This window comes from Microchirus variegatus (assembly GCF_963457635.1).
Source record: "Microchirus variegatus genome assembly, chromosome: 12".
Taxonomy (NCBI): Eukaryota; Metazoa; Chordata; class Actinopteri; order Pleuronectiformes; family Soleidae; genus Microchirus; species Microchirus variegatus.
The window spans coordinates 16,717,333-16,726,913 of NC_139813.1; the positions used below are offsets into that span (position 1 = coordinate 16,717,333).

Below are 9,581 nucleotides of genomic sequence, written 5' to 3' on the forward strand. Positions count from 1 at the left end.
GTGAAGTGAGCCCGCGGGCACCGTATTGGCTGCCTGCGGGCTACCAGGTGCCCGCGGGCACCACGTTGGTGACCCCTGCTCTAAAGTCTTAAAGAACCAAGTGGAAAAAAAACTGCTCTCCGTTTCACTTAAAAACAGATTGTTTTTATTGCACAAATGAAGTTTTTTTTAACAAATCAAGTATTTTTAACGTATTGTCCTTAGATGTTCCTCTGCTCTCACACAAAGCCATTGTCTTTTTTTTTATAACACAAACTCACATTACACAGCCTACTGTGCAATAAACCACTGTGATTTTTACAACGCACTTGAGATTTACTGAGTCATGACTTTTCTATCCTTCACTGACCTCACACTGACTGTTGCCCACTGCCGCTATCTGCTAGTTAACATACTGCACTTAACCCTTCCTTTATCTCTGAGTCTATAATTGCATTCCACAGAATCTTCCACACCCATTTATTTTCCTTTCACCAAAACCAACAAGGGATATAACGTTGTTCCCTTTAAATACCTGTGGATATGAATACATTCATAAATAAAAACAAACAATCTTAAGAAACTGAGGAATACAGGAGTGTTTACTGTCTTTCTCGTCTTGCCACATGTCCTGGATTTCATAGAAATGATCACAGGGTTTCATCTTTGTGGTTGAGGCTGCTGCTGCTGCCTCCTTTTAACCGGGTTAACTCCCATTGGCCGCCTCCACACAGTTTCAACTGGACATCGTGGTACTGTTAGAAAACAAACAAAGACTTTAATCTCAGAGTAAGTGTAAATCATCAGTGCAAAACTGGGACATGGGACATGTATGTTTTTAAGACACCTGATCGGGGACAAACATTAATCTACCTTCTCCAGGCTGCTGCGGTGGCCCAGGCTGATCAAAGTCATACCAAGCTGCTTACAGGTCTTGTACAGTTGTGCCTCTGCTTCCTCTGTCAAAGCACTGGTGGCCTCATCCAACACTGCAAAGGAAAACAAATGCAAACAATGGATAAACATGGAAAGCAAATGTGCAAAATGAGAAACAGCGGGTTGGATTAGCTCCAGTCTTGTGCGTCAGAATCAGTTTTAAAACACACCTGCGTATTTGGGCTGCAGGTAGAAAAGTCGTGCAAAGCAGAGACGCTGCATTTCACCCGGAGACAGAACGTCATACCTGTGGAGAGAATGTGGCTTTTACGCTGCACAGTAACACACTACAGTCACTCACTGTCATACTTTTTTTTACCCTTCTTCTTAATGCTCTTACCAGTTCCAGTCAACATTTTCATCCAGCCCGCCTGTGCGCTTCAAGAGACTGGACTGAAAAAACACAAACATGATGACACGTCACTGTAAAACAGATGTGCATTGATTTGTTAATGCAGTACGATGTGAAATAAAGTCACTCACCACTCCAGCTAATTCCAGGAATTGTATAATTCTGTCATCGTCTACTAACCCTGATAAAGCAAATTTGCAGCATGAATGTCGCTCACTCAGATTAAGAACAATTTCAGTCATTTTAAAAAAGCAGCACTGATTCAAAGTTGCAGATAAAATCCAGATTCGAAACGTCAATCCCTCATACTGGTATGTATCACAATTGCATCCTTAATTTGTTTAAAATCCACTTTTTTCACTAAAGATGCACAAGATCTCATGTTGGTGCCACCAGAATGAATACAAATAAAAAGTTTATTTGGCTACCTGATACAGGGTAAATATCCTTCAGTGGGTAGATGACCTATTGGAAAAGATTATATATCAGCATTTGTACAACAACCATAGCATTTGCAATTCTTTTTTTATAGGAAAATGACATGACAGAGAGAGTGACCTGTTCACGCAGAGTGCCATCGGTCAGGTACGGTTTCTGAGGCAGGAAGAGAGTTCCTCTAGGGCCGAAACACGTCGTCATCTGGACAAAACCTGAAGAAGACACAGAGACAGTGTCATAAATCTACATGTCTACAGATATAATATATATTAGTTATAATGTCTTTTTTGCAGTAATCAATTCCCATGTCTCATGGTGAAGGATATAGGAGTTCTGCCGTCTCTTTTCCCCAGAAAACAATCTAGATTTCCTTATCTTTATCGTCTTTATCTAATCTTCCATACATTTATTCCAGAGTCAGGGGTTACATTCGCTCACCGCTGTCTGCCTCCCAGAGTCGGTTAAGGACCCTGAGCAGGGACGTTTTGCCCGTGCCTGTGTTCCCCACCACCAGCAGATGAGTTCCCTGACTGATTTTCAGACTGAGCTCTTCCACCAGCAACTGATCTGAGTAAGGGGATTTATATGAAAGATGGTCCAGGATGAAGGCAGTGTCCACTGGGCCGGCGTGGATGTTGAAGTCACTGTGAGGAGAGATGAAATGAATGGAAATAATACACTTTTGGAGGGCGGTATCTAGATTTATCTTTATAGTAATCTAATCTTATGTACATTATCTTACAGGGCAAAGAACTATACATGGTAAAAAAGACATCTGAAACCACGTTACCACGAGACCTTAGAAGCACATGGATTTAACACAGCCAATCAGCAGAGATCCAGCTATGTCACAGAAAGTGTCATCGCGAAATTTGACCAATCTGCAACACTTGAAACTTTAGTGCAGTTCCGAAGGCAAAAAAGCACTGTCTCATGACTCAGTCTTCTCCTGCATCTATGATAATAGCTCAGGAACTAATGATGGTAAGCAGGGAAACATCTTAAACATGCAGGACAGGGATCCCCGAAGACCAGGATTGGGAAACACTGTTCCAATATGTTCTATTATGTAATAAAATAATGTTCCCTTCATTTTATTTGTGTTTTTCTTGTATTCTTCAGAGGTGCATGGACCTTGATTTTTCTACATGACAAGTAAAGGGTTAAAATGTCGCCATTTTTTGTGTGTGATTTGTGTCAAATTCACACGCTAACCTGTCAAAGTCATAGCTTTCTCCTGATGCCGGGTCATAGTCACACTGCGTGCGTAGGATGTCGTCCATCACCTCCCTCATCTCCCCGATCCTGACACACACACACGCACACACACACATTCAGAGACAGAGTGGAGGGTGGCATGCACCAATGCTGCTGTCCTATCTGTCCTCCTGGAGTTCAGTGTGTGTGTGTGTGTGTGTGTGTGTGTGTGTTACCTGTGTGTGTATCCAGCCACGTCTGATAAAGTGGTTGACAGGTCTATTAGCTGTGTGAAGCCATTAATTAAGTAGATGCAAACAAAGGCGTTCTGAACATGATCAAGGACAGGGAGAACCAGAGCAGAGAGAAAACACAATACATAATCATTAACATCAAAGTACACTCGGAGAGTTTAATACTTGTTAATGATTTGCTTCTGTGTGAGCTGTAAAGCTACTATATTAAACTCTGAAGATATTTAAAAGGGAAATCTTAGTCCAACAGAAGGAATTTGAGCTCAGGATGTACACTTCATGTTTTGTAGGCCTTTGCTGCCACCTAGTGGTTACATCAGCAACATACTCACATTTATTGTGACAGTCTGTAATGGAAACTTTCTGTGACCCAAGTCAATTAATTATGCGCATAAAAGGAGTCATTGTTGCACATCTTCAGTAGCATGTGTCAACATTTATTTTTTAGATGTAGCACGAACTTTCCATCGTGTTGGCTTCCTGAAGTAATTTCATCGTCGATCACATGACTTCCTTCATTTGCAGTTCCCATTTTCAAAACATTTCTTCATGTCAGGCGCTTGTGAGTCTGTTCATCTTGTCAACAGAGCAAACTAAACTAAACTAGAGCTTATTTATTTAAGATTACCAAGGAAAGACGCTCACCTTACTGATGAGAGCGCTGAGCTCACCAGGACTGAGTCCATCATAGATACCAGTGAAGATGGGAATGGCGATTATAATGTAGCTGAGAAATCCTCCCAGGTAGTCGAACGTGTTCACTCCGACTGAAAGATTTGAGTTCACGGTTTAAATCTCTACATGTGTGAACAATGCATTACACTGTAAGAAGGTGTGTGTGTGTGTGTGGGATTATCTTACTATAGAGCCACAGTTCTTTATTTATCAGACTTGTTTGTGTTTGTAACAGCGCCTGCAGTCTTCGATTGGTCCTCATGTGCTCCACTTTACCAGCTCTAAAAACACAGAGAAGCAACATTAACAGCTTTGAATCACATAATCTGTGTGATCTGATGTGTCAGAAGTACTCACATAGACACAAATGTTTATTTCAATCACAGGAAAGCAGATTTCCTGCTTAAAAATCTGTGTCACCGTTTCGCTGCACACAATCACGTCCGTACCTGTAAAAAGCTGCCGACTCTGCGTTGACACGGATTTGCATGTGTTTAAATCTGAAATAGGGAAAACATAACACACACACAGTTCTTTTAACTTACAGTTGTATAAACATGAGACGGGTAAAATTACAAAAGGTCGAGCATGCAAGCCAACACATATCCTGTGTTGTTTCCTAAGAGGCAAAAGCCTCTGGGCCAAAGTCTACACTCACTTCCTCTTTACAAAAGAAAGGGGTTTCCTTGATATGACCTGGAAAGATTCTGCATCAAATAAAGCTGAAAAAACATCAAACCTTTCTGTTAAAGTTCAGAGAAAAGTCATTTTGACTGGCCCGGTTAACTAAAACACACTGAGTAGCTACGACTTCAACTTTACCTGAAGTCTCCCTCCAGTTTTTCTTGCTCAAACAGAGTGGACACAATCGGCCCCATGAGGATTTTATTGGCAATGGTTCCAATCACAAAGTAGCCAAAGATGCTCACGGGACCAATCCAGCCAGTGCTGAAAAAGACCAGTGTTATCAACACAAAGTTTAAAAGAAAGAGAATTACATTCAAACAGCAGTACTAGAGCATACAATGAAGAACCCCATATATAAAAGAAATTAGTGGTAAAGTAGTTTTTGCTTTTACGTAACCAGAAGAACACAAGAGACACTTGGGGACTCTCGTTTCAAGCTTTTTCCACTTACTGTCTCTTGTTTCATAAAAGGGAAAACATACTAATAACCTACTTTTATTATTTCCTCAATTATCTCCCAGTGTTTCACCTGCATGAGCTTCACATGAGCAAATGTTGAAAACACAATACGCACAGACCCACCTGTAAAAGCAGTGGTACGAGTAGTAAGTCAGCGTGAATGGTGAGATGATCAAGCGGCTAGCCATGGTGCTCATCTGCTTACACAGCCTCTCTGCATCCTGACTGATCCGCTGATCCCTGCAAACCAAAACAACACCACTGCGTAATCATCTTTCATACTCTGATATGTGAAATTATCCAATTACAGAGGGGAAACAAAGCACTAGTTGTATCAACAACTTACGGGTTGTCTATGTCCCCTCTTAAAACATTAATCGTGTAATAGACTCTGCCCTGGAAATACGCTGTATGGAGGCTCTCGGTTAGCGTCTTCCTCCAGCTGACATACATCCGATTGCAAATGTACTGGTCGATACTTTTCAGCTGGGAGAGAGAAAAAAATGGGGAAAAAAATATTTGAGAGAGGAAAAAGCAGCAGCAGAGATGCAATAAAACAGAAAGTAAACAGTAGTTTCTATGACAGCAATTAGGTAAATATAAACAGTGTGCGTAATATGCATTTCAGAATAAGGTCACGGTTATCAAGTTCAAAATCCAACTACACAAAACGGAAAGTGTGAAGGCTATAAAATGAAGAAGCTGGGTCATCCTAACCTGATAAAGATGCTACTGCCAGTTATAGCAGCAATCTTAAGTCCATTTTAAACACAGACAATAAATCAGCTCCTGACATTAATCATAGTAAAAGTGTTGCCGTGGCAACAATCTGCTCAGTAGTAAACAAGTTCTGAATATAGCATTGTATTCATAATATCAGGAGAGTAGGTCGTCTGTAGGTCTGCTGTGTCCACTTACTGTGGAGTTGAGCAAGATGAGGACCATGGCTTTGCCCACCAGGCTGCTGAAGCCTGAGTAATCTTTGTCTGCCAGCACATTGTAGAAGTGACTGGGGAGGACACCCACCTGGTAAATGATCAGCTGCTCTGATGACAGCAAAAGAGAAGTGTTAGCGCATTTTTCAGATGCAGCTCAAGCAGAGACTTGTGAAGCAGCAGATCAGCAGATAAAAAACATAACATTCTAATGATAGAAGATGAAGCAGGAGGCTTGGATTTTGGTTGGAATGACTCATTTTGCACTTTGGCAGCTACAAGAGGTGAAAAGATTGTGAAACTATGACCTAAACTGTGATATAAACATCTACAGGCTTCTATCACAACACATGACAAAGGAAAATTAAACATCTGCCGATGCTGCAGATGCAGCCTGGAGAGCTGCCATTACTTTACAAATTAAACAAAAGTAATTTCTCATTTTAAAAGTAACTCCACAATAACCTATACATAATAAAATTATAATCAGCAGCTGTTTTATTACCTGTCAGCGTGACAACAAGCAGCGTCCCAAACATCAGCACACTTTGACTGCTCCATGATGGGAACAGGACCTTCTGGATGTTGCAGAACCTCTGAACAAACTTCCAGTCCAATTTTGGTCTGACGTTACACATTAAACACACAGAGACAAATAAAGGCATATGTGAAAAAAGAAAACAACTACATTTAAAACAACACAATGTAGATTTTGTTGCATGTGCTGTCACTGTAGCAAACACGCCAGGATAAAATCTGATTTTTCTCATCTTTACCTTGCCGTTGCTTGACTATCATCATTTATTATGTTCCCAAAAGCGGCTCCATTCTCCGTGTTACAAGTCAGTGATCCATCAAAATAACTTTAAAACTGTTATTTTAAGGTGAGAAAAGAGGTGGACACTGTTGCTTTAAATCTTATTGTGATTCTGCGATGATTCATTTGCATCAGTCACTCAGTCACACAAACCCACACACGCACCAACCTTTAACCAGTATCCCAATTGGGAATTGGAATTGAGAGATTCTTTGTAAGTAATTTGTAAACAAGCTTAGGCTAGCAGCCTTTTTCTCCCAGAAGTTACAAAAATAAACTTATATAAACTTAGGCATAACCTTTAACCAGTATCCCATCCCAATTGGGAATTGGAATTGAGAGATTCTTTGTAACTTTGAAACTTGAGAGAATATATTGATATTGGGTATCAAATTAACCAGCATAATCTGGGCTACAAGACTGTATGAACCTAGTTTAAATCTGACAAACACAGCTCAAATAACAACTAAATTGCTTATTACATGTCAAACTTTGTACGGAAGTGCTGCTTCAACCCACTTGCTGCATTTCTGGATCGAACACTCTGACACTTTGTCCAAAACACACTCCATACAAGCAGTCTACGACAAAGCATTATGGAGAAAAAAGCCAAAGAATAAAGACAATAAAAATCGGTTTACCGAACGACAACTGTAAAACAGCTCTTAACTTTGATGTTTATCCGTGAAAAATAGATTTTTCAGTGAAAACAATGTGCTCTCTCGTCAGTCGGACTCCCTGTGTTACAGTCAAAACATCGTGGTTGCAGACTGCAGAGATATGCTCATTTCATTATGAGTGTGCAATTTTCCAGCAGAGACCTACAAAATAGGCTTAGAACTTAAATAATTCATCCACTGCATTCTTACTGCCTGTTTTTTTCTGTCCTTTGTTACCAACACGATGGAGATTATGTTTAGCCAGCATTTGTGTCGGCATAACTCAAAATATTAAGAACAGACTGCGAAATGACTTGGTGGTGATCCAAATTCGGTGTTTTTCTAAAACAACTGTTACCCTTGCAAGATAGGGGAGTTTTCAACATGTTTGCTCATAACATTACTAAAAATGCCATGGAATAGTAAGTGGTTTGTATTTATAAAGTGTTTTTTTTAAGTCTTGATGACCACTCAAAGCTGCTTTACATTACAGTTTATAACACCTAGACTTGTATATAACTCTGTGTTACTATGCCATTTTGTTCAAATGTGGATTAAGATCCAGATGTGAAGCATGGGAAACTTATTTTTTACTTATTTTAGCACCACTGCTTTCAAATGTGATAAACAATCTAAGGTACATTTTGTACTGACACTGTGGGAGACTGAGCAACATTAGAGTATACGTTTTATTAATGCTTTCTTAATGCAAACAATATTGTTATTATTGTTAGGAACAATTACTACTATTATAATGACTGACCTGTCACTTAGTGATATATGGTGTTAATTTCTGCCTCTTATCACCACAAATATTTACTTTAGGGAGATTTTAATGTGTTACTGTTTGAGGCTGACGCAGAGCACTGAACACTGTTTACACAATAAAAACACACAAAAAAACCTGCTTTTACTTGAATTACAAAAGGACCCACACAGAGTTTAACTGTTAATATGAACAAGCTTCACGTTCCATTAGTATAATATTACAATATTACCTTTTTGACCTTCTGCCATCTGACTTTTCCAGACGAGGCATCAGCTCAGCATGCGTTTCTCTGACCCGATGATGATGCTGCTGAGCACCAACTTGTAAACAGCTAGTCAAGCTAACTCTCAGACTAACGCGTGATTTCACCGCGGGTTCACAGGTAAACAGAGGTTAGCGAGAAGAAGAACGAAAAACACAACCTCCCTTATTCCTCTGACGGCGTCTTAACGTAGCGTGTTAACATGAACTTTGTTTAACTATCGTCTGTCTTGTGACTTCTCTGCCAAACGAGGTCCAAATGTTTTGAACGCGTGAAAGTAAAAGTCCCGGACTTCCGGGTTCGTGTACGAAGGTTTTCAAAATAAAAGTGTTTTGTTTTGTATGCGCATGCGTGAACTGATTGAGCTGGATGTGAACCACTAGTACCACTACTACAAATAATAATAATTATTAATAATTATTCTATCCATAGAGTGCATATTAAGATACAGAAAGACACTCCACTAATCACTAAATTACACATTACACATATATAAACATTATTTGGCTCACACATTATTTACTCCTCTAAAACCACATGTAAACACAGTGTATACTGTATACATACCAGAGCAATTCAAAAACACCAGAGACAGTAGTACAAAATACTATTTGGACAAACTGGATGTCATAATTTGCGTGTCATTTTATTCAGTCACGCATACATTCTAACTGTGTTTTAGAATATCAGACATTTTAGAAATCAAATAAGTGAGTCAATATTTCTCATCATGAGTGAATGTGAGGGTGAGTGAGTGCTGCTGACCTCTGTGAATTCTTTAGATTTAGAAAAAAAAAGAGGTTCAAGAGTCCAACAGAGGTTCGTTCGTCCACATGTAGATCATTGTATGTCCACTTTATGTGGATTACAAAGCAGATACAAATCTGAAACCTTATCTGAGTTGCTCAAAGGTTGAGCTCGACACCGGCGTGCTGTGTCGGGAGAAAAGGCATTCAACTTTGTCTGCACAGCATACTCTATCTTACTACTGACCCTCTGTGTTGTGAGATACTAAAACAACGTTAAACATGGATCTGATTGTGCTATAATTAGACACTTATCGCTTACAAACACACTATTCATGTGAAATTTGCTTACAACTTGCTGATGTAACTATTAAAAATCATTCAAAGTCATCTTTTAAAAACAAACAATAGATCAC

The 9,581-nt window shown here is 39.6% G+C and overlaps 2 protein-coding genes across 2 annotated transcripts in view; one reads left to right on the forward strand and one right to left on the reverse strand.

Moving 5' to 3' along the window:
• Positions 1 to 9,581, forward strand: part of LOC310935259 (dihydrolipoyllysine-residue succinyltransferase component of 2-oxoglutarate dehydrogenase complex, mitochondrial-like) — a 148,586-nt gene that overhangs the window by 128,453 nt on the left and 10,552 nt on the right. The window lies entirely within an intron of this gene.
• abcd4 (ATP-binding cassette, sub-family D (ALD), member 4) lies at positions 11 to 8,514 on the reverse strand. The gene is made up of 19 exons (XM_083899182.1): positions 8,387 to 8,514; positions 6,418 to 6,536; positions 5,896 to 6,023; positions 5,324 to 5,463; positions 5,101 to 5,217; positions 4,654 to 4,779; positions 4,281 to 4,331; positions 4,018 to 4,112; positions 3,802 to 3,923; positions 3,139 to 3,230; positions 2,921 to 3,010; positions 2,144 to 2,349; positions 1,826 to 1,917; positions 1,696 to 1,732; positions 1,399 to 1,448; positions 1,256 to 1,308; positions 1,086 to 1,162; positions 853 to 968; positions 11 to 734 (listed from the first exon to the last, which is right to left on the reverse strand). Exons 1-19 carry the CDS (start codon positions 8,425 to 8,427, stop codon positions 630 to 632), a joined length of 1,857 nt encoding a protein of 618 aa, XP_083755308.1. The 5' UTR covers positions 8,428 to 8,514; the 3' UTR covers positions 11 to 629.

Excerpts from the sequence above, each read along its gene's own strand:
- abcd4 (XM_083899182.1), bottom strand. The coding sequence starts at position 8,427 with ATGCCTCGTCTGGAAAAGTCAGATGGCAGAAGGTCAAAAAG. Across the intron at positions 6,537-8,386 it reads GATGGCAGAAGGTCAAAAAG|ACCAAAATTGGACTGGAAGT; the intron begins GTAATATTGTAA and ends GTGTAACGTCAG. Across the intron at positions 4,780-5,100 it reads TCGTACCACTGCTTTTACAG|CACTGGCTGGATTGGTCCCG; the intron begins GTGGGTCTGTGC and ends GGTCTTTTTCAG.